Source organism: Orbicella faveolata, unplaced genomic scaffold (assembly GCF_042242905.1).
Source record: "Orbicella faveolata isolate gen_17 unplaced genomic scaffold, um_ofav_v1 contig_12, whole genome shotgun sequence".
NCBI classification, from domain to species: domain Eukaryota; kingdom Metazoa; phylum Cnidaria; class Anthozoa; order Scleractinia; family Merulinidae; genus Orbicella; species Orbicella faveolata.
In genome coordinates, this window is record NW_028301539.1 from 24,305,987 (window position 1) to 24,321,700 (window position 15,714).

General features: G+C 38.7%; 2 protein-coding genes across 3 annotated transcripts; one reads left to right on the forward strand and one right to left on the reverse strand.

Annotated features, from left to right (window-relative positions):
• Window positions 1–644: 644 nt before the first annotated feature.
• LOC149117284 (uncharacterized) lies at window positions 645–4,627 on the forward strand. Its single transcript, XM_089281229.1, has 4 exons — window positions 645–1,365; window positions 1,775–2,461; window positions 2,713–2,991; window positions 3,429–4,627. Exons 1-4 carry the CDS (start codon window positions 952–954, stop codon window positions 3,879–3,881), a joined length of 1,833 nt encoding a protein of 610 aa, XP_089137355.1. The 5' UTR covers window positions 645–951; the 3' UTR covers window positions 3,882–4,627.
• Window positions 4,628–6,772: 2,145 nt separating this feature from the next.
• On the reverse strand, window positions 6,773–15,658 carry LOC110059561 (uncharacterized). 2 transcript variants are annotated; one of them, XM_089282921.1, is made up of 3 exons: window positions 15,309–15,657; window positions 14,766–15,077; window positions 6,773–7,975 (listed from the first exon to the last, which is right to left on the reverse strand). In XM_089282921.1, the coding sequence occupies exons 2-3, from the start codon at window positions 14,966–14,968 to the stop codon at window positions 6,934–6,936; spliced, it is 1,245 nt and encodes a 414-aa protein (XP_089139047.1). In that variant the 5' UTR covers window positions 14,969–15,077; window positions 15,309–15,657; the 3' UTR covers window positions 6,773–6,933. The 2 variants fall into 2 exon arrangements, with proteins under 2 accessions (XP_089139047.1, XP_020621935.2); XM_020766276.2 differs by having other exon boundaries at window positions 14,766–15,658.
• Between the last annotated feature and the right edge of the window lie 56 nt (window positions 15,659–15,714).

Consider the following 15,714-nt stretch of genomic DNA (forward strand, 5'->3'; position numbering starts at 1 on the left):
AAGTGTTGGAAACTGTTTTGAGCCACCTTATTTAAACATACGGTTCATTAGCTTAGGCAACATCGATACCCAAATATAGGCATAAAATCCACGTCAGGTTTCAGCAGTCAAAAAGACTTGGTTTGTTTTTCGCTAGATTTAGTCACAAAAAGATAGCATCGAGGAGAAGAAACATTAAACGTAAACTAAAGAACTGTTGTCAGGAATTAAATATACGAGTACCTCCAATCTGCCGGCGTTTTGTTTTCCCTGTCTGCGCAAGCTAAAGAAGAAAAAGCCCTTAGAGGAAAATTTCGCCGCTGCATCGGAAGAGATTATGCGAAATTATGGAAAAGATATTAAACCCACGGACTTTGTGCCTTCGTTTGCTAGCACACCTACGAAATCGGCGCATACATCCATCGTTAGACCTACCACTTGTACTTCTTCAGCTCCACGCACGTTTTTGCAACCTCAGCCAACACCTCAACACAAAAAAGACACTGAACCTGGTGTCACGGTAGGCTGTTCGTTTTTTATTATTTTCTTATTATTCCTCTTAAGAAATTTTATTTCGCTCTATGAAAAACTTGCTTGTGTTGTGTCACTTTTCATGCTCTAACTCTTAAATTGGAATTGAAAATTGAAATCGAAACATTAAGATCATATTAATTTGAGTTGCGTTTAATCTTATGTATCTTTAAATAAAACAGGAAAAATGCGAGTGACAGTAGTGATATATTGCGATTCGTCAACTATATTAGTTTAATACTAAGTTCAATTCATTAGCTCATTAACTTCATAGTTTGACAACTTAATATCTGTGGCACAGTTGTTCAGCTTTAATATATGAATTGTGAAGACACTTTAATTTTCTTGAAATAAGATATAAACTTACGATGGTCTTCACTCTTTTATAAGATTGAAGTTGTATGGCCAAGTGAAACAAGAAGAAGAAAGTTGTCTGAGGACATGGCACACATAGGCAAAGCAATGCTACGAGGGACTTATCAGCAGATGGCCCATAAAATGTGGCAACATAAGATTCTTAGGATGGAACTTGTGAAATACCTCCTCCGTGCAATTGCAGCAGAATGCTCAGACATTTGTTCTACCAAAACGGCCTCCATGTTAAGAAGGTGTAGCAGTGATGATATGTTAAAATTCAACCCAGAGGCCCTTTGTGAAGAGTGGATGGAAAAAGCCCCTCTGTTCTATTCCATTCTTATGTCTTCCGCCTTGTCAGGGAGGAGAAAAGATGTGAAAACTGTGACCTGGCTTCCAAGTGTTGCTTTGGCTGGCTCAGTTCTTTTGAGGGAAAGATCAAGGGGCATGAATGCTATGCAGTTGTTGGTGACTACAATCATTAAATCAAGTGGCAGTCAGGTAGATACTTGCATGTTTTTTTTCCCCTTTTTTGTTATTGTGTAGGCTCTGTTAGGATAACCCTACATGCACCACTCACATGCTTGTTGGATTTTGTGATAACTCATTAATTTATTGTTCTTCAGTATATCCATTATATAAGCACGTAGCCTGCCAGAGCAAGCACTCTGTATTTCTGAGAGCTCGCTCACAGGCAAGTAAACACAATGGGCCTGCATGATTTGCAGATGAACAAATGCAGACAATTCTTGACTGTATCTTGAATAATCCATTAATATCACTTCTAGGCTAGTGAAAAAATAATGAACACTTATGACTGGTCCCAAGGGAAACAATTTGTTTTGTTTCAAAAAAATCAGCATGTTTTAGAGGCAGAGTTACTGCCTTATCTCTTTGTTTTGTCTTTTAGGCATTAATGTCCCGCTTGAATGCCATGAGGCTAACAGTGTCCAGCACTCACTTTTTAAAGAAAATGGATGAGTTTGCAGAAACATTTGACACCATATTGGATAAAGGAAATCAACAAGGTTCTGAAATGCTGAAAAAGACTCTCAATGCAAGACAACATCCTCATGGAGATACAACCATTCCAGTGTTATCTGATGTTCAACAAAATCCATGTGATCCTCAATTACCCACCAGTAATCAAACAAGCACCCTTTTGAATACCATTAATCCTAGTCAGGCAGTAACACAGGAAAAATGTGAAGACTGTTCACCTATGGATGCAGCCATTATAAATCCATCCAATGGATTCAGTGTTGTTGTGGACAACTGGGATTTGAAACAGGAGGTGCGGCATATGACCTCAGACCATCAAAACACTGACATCCATTGGGTTAATCATAACATTGTGGAGAACCGGTTTAGTGGCAATCATCTCCCTGATGACAAACCAGTGAAGAACATTATGGATGTTGAGAACAAAGATCTAATTCCTTCCATTGCTGACCACAAGGAACTGTACAACAATTACCTTGTACACATTCAGAGAATTTTGACCAAGAGGATTCCAGCCTTGGAGGGTCTTTCAAGTAATGTCCCAAAACACATTAAGCATAAACACTCAGAAGAAATGAGTAAAAAGAGCAAAAAGGTATTTATTTAGTCAAGTGATGTAAGAAATACATGTACATGAGTGCCACAGGATGAATGTGAGCAGAAGTTTGAACTCTCTTACATTCAAACACTAAAACAAGCTCCACTATAATTTTAGAGTTTAAGAACTTTATAAGTTTGAAATTTGGGTTACTGGTATTGCATGTAAGCAGTGTAAGGAAAGCTCACAGCATTGTATTTGCCATAAAATTATTTTCTTCCTTTTTTTGTGTTTGATTTTTGTTTCAGATGCAGATGGGTATAATTTTTGAATCTGAAGTTTCCAATGAAGGTATTGTGAAGGTGCTCCAACATGTGCAGCAGTATCTTCCAAAAGATGGCGAGGGAGAAAACATCACTATTCTGGAGCAAGGACTGGTCGGGGATCAACTGACCATTGAACGAGCTGTCAATGCTGTGAAGTCCATGGCAAATGGATACACACCAGAGGAACGCATGGAAGGCTTCCACTTTCGTATTGCTGACTGGCATGCTGGCATGAAATTTTTGGGTGTTAGTAGATTGTCATAATTTGTGTAAATAATTCAACTGTACACCATTCAGAAATGTCAAACAATATAATTATCAGATCCTTGCATGAACAACTTCAGAATTAACCAATCTATTTGTGACTGTCTCAACATTTCCATTTATCTATAATAGACAAGTGGGGAGGTCATTTGATGAAAGGTACAATTTAGAGCTAATTTACTGATTACACATTTTTAGTTACCCATCTTTGCTATGCATGCAACACTCAGTAGAAATGGATATACAAGACTGAATCCTGTTTACATCTGAATTCACTAGTAGAGTCCCCTATCGTTTGTAAGGCAACAAAAATTAATAAAGTCATGTAGTCTAATTAAAACTGTAAGTGATTTAGCGGAGGAGACCACTCTCCTTTCAGACTACTTTATACAAATAACAATTGTATAATATAGACCTTTCCTTCTTTTTTGTAGAACATCTTCCAAAAGCTGTACTCACCTAAGTCAGCTGGAGATTTGTGCACTATGTTTAGTGACAGAAATTTAATCAACAGACGCAATGTTAAAGGGGATGTCCATCAAGCCTACACTCAATGCAGAGATTTTTTTATCCTTGAATTTGAAACTCGAGTTGTTGCTGCAGCTCTTCAAGTTCTTGGTATGTCAACCCTTGATGACACGCCCACTAAGATAAGGTTTCCACAGTTGGCCCAAGGAGACAATGGACAGAGCGTTCTGGGAATGCTTTTCTCACACAAGGTGTCTAGAACTATCTTAGACAGTTTTATTTGTGTGAATTTCCAGTCATCACAAATAATCAGTGCTATTTTAAATGAGGAAGAGCTCCAACAAATTCATTCCTCCCAAATGTTAACTCCTGATGTCCGATTCATGTGTAGATCTCCTGGATTGTGGTTTGGAGCTTAATGGCGGGAAATGATGTGACCCGAGTAGTCATACCCTTCAAGGACCAAGACTCTGCTAACATTGTTAAGACGCAGTTGAAAGACCTTAGCATTAAGCTCCAAACCACAATCCAGCCCGTATTTGTCAGTCGGAAAATTGGCCAAGACCTTCAAGAATGTGAGACCAAACCGCAGCTGGTTAATCAACAGTGCGTAGTGTACCAGTTTAAATGTAACCTGTGTGATACAGGGAGCTATGTTGGCTACACGCGCGGGCGTTTATATGCCCGCGTGGATGGCCATAAAAGCACGTCATCTTCAGTACGCAAGCACTATGACAACGACCACGCGGGTGCTGTCCCTGAAGACCTCCTTAGCTGTTTCAAAGTTCTCAAGAAATGCATGAACAAATTCGATTGTCTTGTCTTTTTTACACTACTCACTGGGAATATGTATGTTGATCACGATTAAAACTATTTTACAGCCCTTAAAAAACTTTTATACCAACAGCACAAATAACAACTTGAAATTTTCTATAAATTTTACACTGACAGAATTGATAACAACTTGAAATTTTCTATAGCTAGTTTGTGGATGCTGAAACAAACACTTCCCCTTGCAATAATAAATGCACCCAGGAGGATTTTTATCCTTGGAGAGAGAAGGCTAACGGAAACGAAAGCCAAATAAATACCTCCAAACAAATGTAACATCTCACATGTTGCATCAAATGTTGCAGCTGCTAGGCCTTGGTTTAACTCTCACAATCTCTACAAACGTTCTTGGCAGCCTGTATTGGAAAATTTGGACTGCTCAAGAACCAATCAAAAATCTCCTTTTCACCCTGGAACGGTTTGCCATTATATTGCAATCATTGCTTTCACAAAATCCAATATAGAATGACAATGAAACGGTTTTTTTCCATTGCTTTCTGTAATACTTTCAGTAAACTGCACACACATTACTGCAAGGGTGCCCTAACCGCTCTCTACTTAACAATAACATTATGAACTCGAGATTTCTGTCGCGTGATAGTAGGCGAGGGTGCAGCCCGAGTAAACTATCACGCATAGAAATCGAGAGCGAATAATCTAATCATTTTAGTATAAATCTAGTAGCTGTTCAAAACTTTAATCTAAATCCTCTTCAAAGACACTCTGAAAACACAAAGAAGCGGCCCCCAGCAGACGCTCACTATCTACAACAGACTACTCACTACTCATTACTCAGAGAACAGCATTCGTGATAGAACGCTAGGAGATTTATACTAATGATCAATAGAAGGTACCAGCAAAGCCAGTCAGAATACAAGTTTACCAACAGTCACCTACCAGGTTATGTTAGGAATAATAGTTGATAAAAAGCGACATTTTTTTCTCAAGAAAATTGTCGTAACTGGTTTTCATAGTAAAGAAAGCCATTGTTCCTCTCAACAACAATGTGAAGAGCTAACCAATACGAACATTTGTTTATGGCCTTCCTGTCAAATTTACCCTTGAGGGTTTTCAGGATAGCGGATATTTGGGTAACAAATTAACGTGATATTTGGAGAAAAATTAATGGGATATGGGATATTAAGATCAGATGAATAGAGGATAATACATGGGTGTGCGTAGATATGGAATTTCTCTTCGAGTGTTCAAATTGATATCTCACGAGTGAGCGCAGCGAACGAGTGATATATAAAGTTGAACACGAGAAGAGAAATTTCCATATCTACAAGCAGCCATGTATTATTTTGTTATATAAATATACTAATGACAACTTTTTTGACGATTTTCCGAAGATTTCCCAACACTTTCCGAAGATTTCCAAAGATTCTCCAAAAGTTGTCCGAAGGCCAGACAAATGTTTCCGAACATTTTCTGAAAATTTCCGAAGATTTCCAAAGATTGCCGAAGATAACCGAAATTGTCCGAGGAAGAACTGATGATGTTTCGATCATACAGCAACACATCTAAGTACTCTTTAAGCGATTATGTAACCATAATAATGGTGATCTTTTCACTTGTGAAATAACATGTTATTTTCACGTGTAATGATATCATGTTTATGTGCAAAAGCTCACCTGGTATTTCACTGATGCTTATATAATAAAATGGGACATCAAGTAGAAAACTGTTACTTTTTGCAACTGGAATTCACTGGATATAATATTTAGGCCACGAATAAACAGGATGTGGGATACTCATATCCCCTTCATGGAACCACTTGCCAAGTGAAGACTACAATACCGGTATTCAAAATGTTAGCTTTAGGTGTAATTATCAGATATTTTAAATCTCTAAAAATAATGAATAAAAACTCTAATAAACTGCAGGCTTGAATAAACTGCAAAAGTCGATAAACGCCTGATCCGTGAGTCAAGTTTAAAATAAACACCAGGCGTTTAATCAAGAAAATACCGTATGTTATGTTAAGCCACATGGTTTTGTTTTGCAAGCCGAATCGTAAGATTGGTCAGGCGTCCCTAACCATAGCCCTGTGGGGGCTGGCAACTATTTCAAAACATTATGAGATGGAAAAGAGAAAAAAAGCACATGGCGAACGAGTTTGTGAACTTATGTAGGTCTGATTAAAGCTGTTCATTTTATTCAATTGGGAGTGATTATGAGTATATTACCAGAAAAAAAAAAAAACAGTTTTGACATTGGGCTGGAATAATTATTATTGTTTAAAATACTGCAAATATGCCGATTTTGTTAGGAGACAGAACTATTGCCCTGGAACATACATTACCACATCCCTTTTAGAGAAAATTCATTTCTGTTCAGAAGCAATGCTGATTTAGTTTGTCATTATTCTGGTATAATAATAATTATTATATCAAATTTGATGTTTCAAGTTTCAGTTTTAAAACAAGTTTTCAAGTTTTCAGTTTTTTACTAAAACAACAAAAAAAGCAGAGGACAATTGAAGCTTTTGCTTGGTGTTTATTCAATGACTGCTGTTTTTGTTGGTGTTTCAGTCATCTTTTCCTAGCAATATGCATCAAATTATTGTGGTAATTTTTTTGTGAGTCACAAATTAAATTAACACACCTGGCTCATCCCTCCCTATGATAAATGTCCACTTCACTTTTGCCCGGCACTTTTTACCGGCACTACAATTTTCAACTCTTTACCTGCTCTTAAATATGAAGACGGCTTTTCCTTAAAGTGTAGGTTAGTTTCTCCACCTACAGTATTTCTCAGGCATGCTTGTGGTTCAGTTTTCACAGCTGGCATTTCATATCCAACACTTACTAAATCAGTTAGCCATGCTTCTGTTAACATGGCATCCTTCATCTCCCAGAAGCCATTGTGAACCATAGCTATACTTAAATCCAGGACTCTGCTAAAGAAATCTGGTTTGTCAGATTTCCAGTTGATTAAAAACTCCACCAATCTCCCAGCATCATGGTAAAGCATTTTCTCATCAATAAAATCATCAAGGTAGTTGTGTGCATTTCTCACTTGAACAGCATTTGGTGGAAAAAAAGAAAGTTGTGATCCAACATCCCATAATAATCGCTGAGCCCAGTAACCTCGCCAGATATCGCAGACTCGGAATGCTACTGTGATTGGCAATAACGTGCCCCATAATCCCTTGTTCAAAAACAACGTGTTTTGGGAGTTAAATGGAGCCATTGTTTTTGGAGGAAGGACAACAGATGGTGCGTCAGCGTCAAACTCAACTTTCAAATCCACGCCTTTGTCTTTTCTTGTTAACCGAAAGATGGCATCTACATCCGGGTCACCATTCACTACTCCCTGCTGTATTGCTGTATCCACCCCTTGGCATTTGATGAACTTGTGTGACGGGGGATCAGCAATGCGATCTAGCGGGTACCCTCTTGGCCAAATAGTACTCTGTCCAAAATGTTCGTACGGATTAACCACAATAGAATCTGTTCTGTATACAAAAAAGTCACCAGTTTCTTGCTGGAAGAAAGTTATTTCCCCACTTGTTGGGGAATTATCGTCATCTGTGTCATAGATGATTTTGGCGCCATGTTGAATAGCATAAAGGTAACCAAGGTTCTTTCGAGCGTAACTTTTATAAGGAAGAAAGTCATGGATGCGGTATCCCAAGGATTTCTGCTTCTCAACACTCAAAAAAACACAGTTGGGATGGCTGTAAAATAAAAAATAACAGAACAAAACAACAAAAGTTAATACTGTTTTCTTTGAGATGGTGCAGGAAGTGAACCAGGCCTGGGTTGTTCGAAAGGCGGATAACACTATCTAAAGGATAGCCTGGTTTGTTTTTTTTTAAAACTCATCCACTGTATAGCGATTTATCTGGTGGATAGCATTATCCAGCCTTTGAACAACTGGGGCCAGGTTGATAATAAAAAGACAAAGAGGTTTTCATTTATTTTTTTCAAAAATTACAGAAAACCACAAGCTATTTCCCCTTCAAAATATTTTAACTGTTAGACACGGTCCTCTGCTGCAATTTTAAATAGAGAACAAATTGTGAAGTTATTTTGATACTAATTTCTTAGGAAAATCACATTGATAGAATTCATTAAGACGTATAGAAAACATACATACAAGGAGATTTGAGACAAGTGTAGTTGCATACAGAGAACTATTATATCATTCTCGTCCTCAGATTTCTTGTTTTTTTAGTTTGGCCTTCTGCATTTCAAATCTTCAGTCATCCTCAAAAAAGTTTTGAAAATAACATGATCTTTTGTTCATATCGCTTGAGTTCAAAGCAACAAAACTGGATAAATAATTACATTTAATTAAGACATTTTGATAAATGAATACAACCTTGTAAATTATTTTCACATATGTAAGTGGACCAGACTGTGTACCAATTGAAGGGGTGAGTGCAAAACCATGCTAAGTGACGATTTGGGTGAAAAAAAAATTTTCGCGAAAGGGCTTGAATTTTTGCATGTGGTCTTCAATGTAATAGAAAAACGCGGCCCTGTATTTTTGTCGCTGGTTTTTGCTTCGTTTTCGAGTTATAACGTATGCAAAAATACTTGGCTTTTCCTAGCCATGTCTTTAGGAGTTCATTTGTTGAACAGCAAACAGGCAGACTGTTTATAGTGTATGAAGTCAAAATCAAATCTCACAGCATATATAGAGCGGAAATCTGGGAACAGATTGTTTACGTCGGGTATTGTGACGTGAGCACAACACGTGAATCGATCGAGTGTCAAACGAAATTCATCGAACAAAAAAGAGACGTGCCGCATTAGAGCTCTGTCAATTAATATCTTAAGCATTGTTTTAAAGTACCTTGTATGCCTGCCTGGTGGTTGAGAGGCATCATAAAGTCTCGATAAACCCGTAAGTCATCAGCACGGTTTTAAAGAATCAAAATGTGTTCTGAAACTTCGAGGGCAGCTGATATACCGTAATCGTGTTATCGGCGTTCGAAGTCAGATCGAGCCAGGCAGCAAAGTCCAAGAGCAGTTCTTGCCCAAGAAAAATACCCTCTGGTGAGTCGTGGCCCATTTGCCAAGCGTTGCTAGCGTCAAAGTTTGGAAAGCGAGAACTGGTTTTAGACTTACAAGATTTGTCTTGTATCGACCGCCATGTTTTCCCGCGCACGAGGTGTAAAGACCCTTCCCGGCATGCATTGCGATCACGTTCTGCGGACGTTTCTCGAACTGGTAACTAGATTGTTTAAACATAAGAATGGCCAACAAGTAGCAATCGATTGTAACATAGATCTGTGATCCAGGTTGCGTTGATTTTATTTCAAATCGGCATGATTTGCAGTGTTTTGAGCTTCTGGGATCAGCGGACATGCAGATGTATGGAGACCCGTACGTTGCGGAGAAGGGTTAATCTGTTAATCTGTCAGCCCTATTTATAGCGCGTTTTCACGTGAAATCAACATCATTGAGCTTATAAGTTGCGTGAAATTACCATTTTGCTGTTTTCTAAGTGAAACTAGCATCCTTGCCGTCAAGCGTTAACGTGAAATCAACATTTTAACCTATTTAGACCTGACATTAACATCATTGAGCTTATGCGCTGCGTGAAATTGACTTTTTGCTGGTTGCTAAGTGAAACCAACATCCTTGCCGTCACGCGTTAACGTGAAATCAACATTTTAACCTATTTAGACCTGAAATCAACATCATTGAGCGTATGCGCTGCGTGACATTGACATTTTGCTGGTTTCTAAGTGAAACCAACATCCTTGCCGTCACGCGTTAACGTGAAATCAACATTTTAACCTATTTAGACCCGAAATCAACATTATTGAGCTTACGCGTTGCGTGAAATTGACATTTTGCTCGTTTCTAAGAGAAATCAACCTCCTTGCTGTCACGCGTTAACGTGAAATCAACATTTAAACCTTTTTTGACCTAAAATCAACATTTTTGAGCTTATACGTTGCGTGAAATTGACATTTTGCTGCTTTCTAAGTGAAATCAAAGTCCTTGTGGACGCGGCGGGCCGATCCTTTGTTATGATAAACCGAGGCGAGACTTCGACTAATAACAAAGGCTTGGCTTGGCTATTATAACAAAGAATCGGCTCTGTTTATCATAACAGGCCCGGCTTCGCTTATTTGAAGACCTCGCCGGGAAAAGGGCGCTAGGTATTTTAATCAAAAGTGAACTTTGTCGAAAACGCTCCAAATTTCGCATGCAGTTTTGTTTAGGTATGTTTAACAATGTCCCGTAGTTTTTCCGCTAAGCTTCGCTTCGTTTTCGAGATATTACGTATGCAGAAAAACCACTCAGTTTTCCTAGCGGCGTCTTTATAAACGAAGCAAAAACCAGCGACAAAAATACAGGACCACGTTTTTCTATTACATTGAAGACCACATGCAAGAATTCAAGCCCTTTCGCGAAAATTTTTTTTTTCACCCAAATCGTCACTTAGCATGGTTTTGCACTCACCCCTTCAATGCTCCCTCATCATAGGCCTGCAATGCGTGCAGAGAGCCTTATGGTCCCTCATCATAGGTCTGCAATGCGTGCAGAGAGCTTTATGCTCCCTCATCATAGGCCTGCAATGCGTGCAGAGAGCCTTATGGTCCCTCATCATAGGCCTGCAATGCGTGCAGAGAGCTTTATTATTAGGGAACTTTAGATTTGAGTACAAGCACGAGAGTGACTTTTCAATTCTAGTTTGCAGGCTTCACATCATCAAATCACATACCCATCTCTTCCCATGAGCTACCCTCTCTACCTAAAACCAACATCAAGAGCAAAGGCTCTAGAAATGTCACTGGTTTGAAAATGGACATTCGTACTCATATTCAATCTTGTACTTGAAGTCCAATCTACATGTAAAGGTCTCTAATTATGCAGTGACCACAACAAATATAATGACTTGTGTAATGTACATTGTAACAAAACTGACAGATGGTTATACAATAACGATTAATGGCAAATTACCATTGGGAAATAGCCCAGAGAAAATACTTGCACTGATTGGTTAAAAATGGCACTTCTAGTTAAGAAATAGAACACATGTATCGTGTTTCTATCGAGTTTTGGTATAAATCTACTAGTGTGCTATCACAAATGCGATTCTCTGATTGGTCATGCTACTCACTATCAGACTCAGTGTGAGACTATTCTGTTGTAGACAGTGAGTAGCCTAACAGTGTGCACTGGGGGCTGCTTCTTTGCAGGGGATTTAGATCAAACTTTTAACAATTACTAGATTTACACTAAGGGTAAGGTAAGTAATGTCTGTAAACAAGCCAAGTGGTCCATCAGGCCAGAGCTTATGCCACTTTCTGTACCATGAAGCGACTAGGAGTATTTCTACTCCCCCTGGATGCGATGCTGGTCCATCCCAGAGTTACCCCCAGCATTAAATTTGCTGGTACCCATTTATACACCTGGGTGGAGAGAGGCATTGTGAGAGTAGCGTGTCTTGCCCAAGAACACAACACAATGTACCCAGCCAGGGCTCGAACCCAGACCGCTAAATCTGGAGAATTTACAATTTACACTAAAACAATGAGATTATTCGCTCTTGATTCCTCTGCAAAATAGGGCTCAAAATAATTTTAGACCCATGGCCCATCATGTTGACTAGACAAAGTAATTTTAGCTCAGGCATGTCTCGTTTCTGACCAGTCAAGAAGTTAAGTAATGACGGCCTATAAACCCAAGAATATAATTTGAAAGTGGTTTAGTACAAAGAACGACCTAAAACTTAACCAAAGATAGCCTTCACAGGGCTCAGGAGGGCAATTAAGTGGCACACTGTCAGTGAAATTCTTGCCAGCTACCAAAGATGGATGGACATTGGATGAAACTTCGAATTTTGTGATCGTTGTACTCAATCAAATTAGCTGTTGTTTACATGTTCTACAAAGTGTTTATGCCCATCAAAACATAATTGAAACCAAGCATGCATCAACAGATCCTAATTTTGGCCTTCAAAAATAACTGAGTAAACAAATATAGCTGAAGAAGTTCCTGTTTCCTTGAGCCTCACCCATGCCCACACCAACACACAACGCATTGTTGGGTTACTACAAATATGGCTACAGTTACACAAGTTTCTTAATGATGTAACTAAGATTAAGCTCTTAAGTGTAAGCCATAAAAAATTTCTAAACTCTGTTATAGTCATATTTAGAGAGAGTTTTCGTTCATGAAGAAATTTTTGCAGTTTGCCAAAATTTCACCAATTTTGAGAGAAGCCAAAGTGCTGCCTCGGAGGCTTCCAAATTTTGGCAAAGCAAACAATTTTGTTTTTTGTAACCATTAAACTGTCATATCTTTTAAAACATGTCTGGATAAAATTACGGCGAGAAAATAACTTTGGTCAGGTAGTCCAGTCTGGTACATGCAATGGTGGGACAAAATCATTTTTTACCTGGTCTATCTGACACTTTTTACAGTTCTTTCAATAGAAAAGAGGACTATGAGCGGCGTTTTTATTCAAATTCTTATGACTCACACCTTGGATCTGGTTACTGGCAGCAATTTGCAAGAGGCGCAAGCTACAAATGCAAGCCAAGCCAAAACTGCTCGTCCAATTCTGGGCCAAAAATCACCAGTTGTTGGAAAGCGGAGAGTCAAGAACATGCAGCATGGAGAAAAATCTGTGAAGAGTTGAACGCTCACATAAAATCTAATAAAATACTTAATTGGGAAATATAGATCTTGTGACATATACTTCAATCAGTAATGTTTTGGTTCAACCATGTTGGTCTGATGCAATCACTGCCAAAATTTGGAACTTGCAAAATTTTTGCCAATTTCTTTCCTCACCAAAAAGTGGAAATATTTGAATTTGCTCTAGTGCGACGTGGCGCTAACCCCAGTCACTCAAATGGCATTCTTTCGATCTTGAACACATGACAAATGGCAAGCGAATGATCTTAAGTGTGTGTTTAAGCGTGAGAGGTCATCATTGTATTTTTACAGAGATAAAATCTGAGATTTGCAGTTGAAGATTTGATTGTTTACTCGAGAATGAATTATGTATTAACTGTGTCAACATGACGTGACTGGTCAACATGACCAGTGAGTGAAGTTTGACCGGCCGTTATTTTGATGCCCTGCATAATAGTGGACTCGGGCTACGCCCTCATCAACTATCATGTGATAAAAATCTTGAGCTTATAATCTCATTGATAAAAAGAAACAATAGTGGAAATGCACATATTTTATTTGGGCTATTTTCTAAGAATTGGTATTAATTAGCTAATGCCATTGATTAACACGTATTAATCAATGGCTAATCAATGATCGATTTTCATTTATTAACCCAATGACGACTGTGCTGTCAAATGAATGCTGACCTTTGTTCTACTTCTGATGTCAACACCTTCAACCAAAATTGGCATCATTGCATTTGCAGAATGCAGTTCATAATCTTGGGTATCCTGTGGTTTCAAGGGTGACTTCTTTTGAGACTTTTTTGTTGAATGTCTGCATTTTCAGCAACATTTTGAATAATGTCATACATCATATGTCATATGCGCAAAGACTATCGCACACCTTGTGGTTTTTGTAGAAGTCTGAGCAAGCCTGAGCATTGTAAAGCCTATTTCTAAAGCTAGAGACTACCTCGTGGTTTATAGTTTATTTTATATGTTCATGAACATGACTCTGAATCACCTTGGCTTTGGGATGTTAACCATGGGAAAGTCTGATTGCATTTGTTGACTATTTCCAGTCGCGATAGATAGCTCAGTCTTTATCCGGTCAATTATTGTTCGCTGAAATATTAGTTGGAATTGGTGGAAAAGTACTGACATGTTGCAAATGCCTTTTTGAGTAAATTGGAGCTAATTTGGCTCATATTGAGGCTGAAAATATCCAAAATGCCCAAAATATGCCTTTTTGGCAAAAAGCTCTGGAAGCCAATGGTTTAATAAGACGATTTTTATTTCAAGTGAAAAGGAAACAAATATTTCTCAGAGGCAATACACTCAGATGGCAATACACTCAGATGACGTTTTGCCAAGTAAAAGAGATGGTATTCGGTCTGCTAAACTTCAAATGTTTGATGACCAATCATGCCACATTTGACAACCAATTAGAGCATGTTTCAGCACCATGTGTTCAGGCTTAGATGGAAGCGACGGTAGCTCCAAGAGGAGATAGTAATCTCAACTTCTCTAGACTCTTAAAATTCCAATTTGTCAGCGTTTCTTAAACAACAGTATTTTATCTATTTTACTTTCATTCATTATCCTAGATTTTAGATTTTTAGATGCCTTATTTCAAATGTTTATTTTTACCTATCGTTGCTATGTTTTTTCTACAGTCCTGCCGGTATCTTACAAAACTCATGTGGTGAGGATGTATTTTTTCCGGCATGTACAGCATGTAGAATCGAAAAGCATCACTTTTATCAGTAGAAACGTTTAGCGCAACAAACTTTAATTCAGAATGTTTGGGAGAAACACAACGAGACATTCACAGCTAAATAACCAGTTGAAGTTCAAATACAAATATTAAAGTTACCTCCAGTTCGCCGGGCTCTTTGTATCGCCGACAACGACAACCTTCCAACCCTCAATACCGGCCAACTTCTTCACATCTGCTGTTGGTGAATTTATAGTGGTGATAACAATCCATTTGTCGTGCTTCTCCTTTGCTGGAGGCGCTGGTTTTCGGGGTATTTCTTTCCAGTTGATATCTTTGATAAACTTCGCTGCGTCCTCCATTGTTTCATCAGTTGAAATTGACTGATGTTGATTCGACTGTTGGAGATCTCTCAAATTTACTAAAAAATCCTTGGGAACCGACGACGTCTCCAAAGTCTTACTTGGTTCACTGTAAAAGAGATGATAGGCCATTAAAATGAGGAGGAACTGCGAAATTAGCGCTACCGAAATCCATGTTTTCGACATTGCAGTCATGTTTCTCCACAGGCAGCCCAAGCTCTGTCTATGAACCACACAAGCAACACAATATGGCATCGAATTATAAGGGTTTATATGGGATTTTCTACAAGATATCCATGGAGGTAGTTAAAAGTGAAAATTCTCAATAAAAATGGCTTACCTTATTCCAGACGTGTGTTGTTTGCTCCTGGTGTGGTTATTTTACCGATTGAACTTGATTTAAGCGACTTTTTTGAATTCCGATTTTCCCTTTATAAAGAGAGGACAAGGCGAAACACCTCAGTCGGAACAGCCTGCCGAACGAAGTCAAAAATCCCAGGCTAAAATGTACCCACGGCCACAAATCCACCGCAGAATTCAAGGGCGAAGGTTGATCTTTCATTTCAACCCTCTAGCCACACAATCGCAGCCATGCGAGCGACGCCAAGCGGCTCTTCGTGTCCCCAGTGAAGCGATAACACTATGGAAGAGCTCCGTGTCGTTTGATCCGCGACCCAACGACCGTTGAAATCGGCTTGATAACCTCGTCATGTTGGCAAACCAAGACTCGCGGGGGTACTAGACCG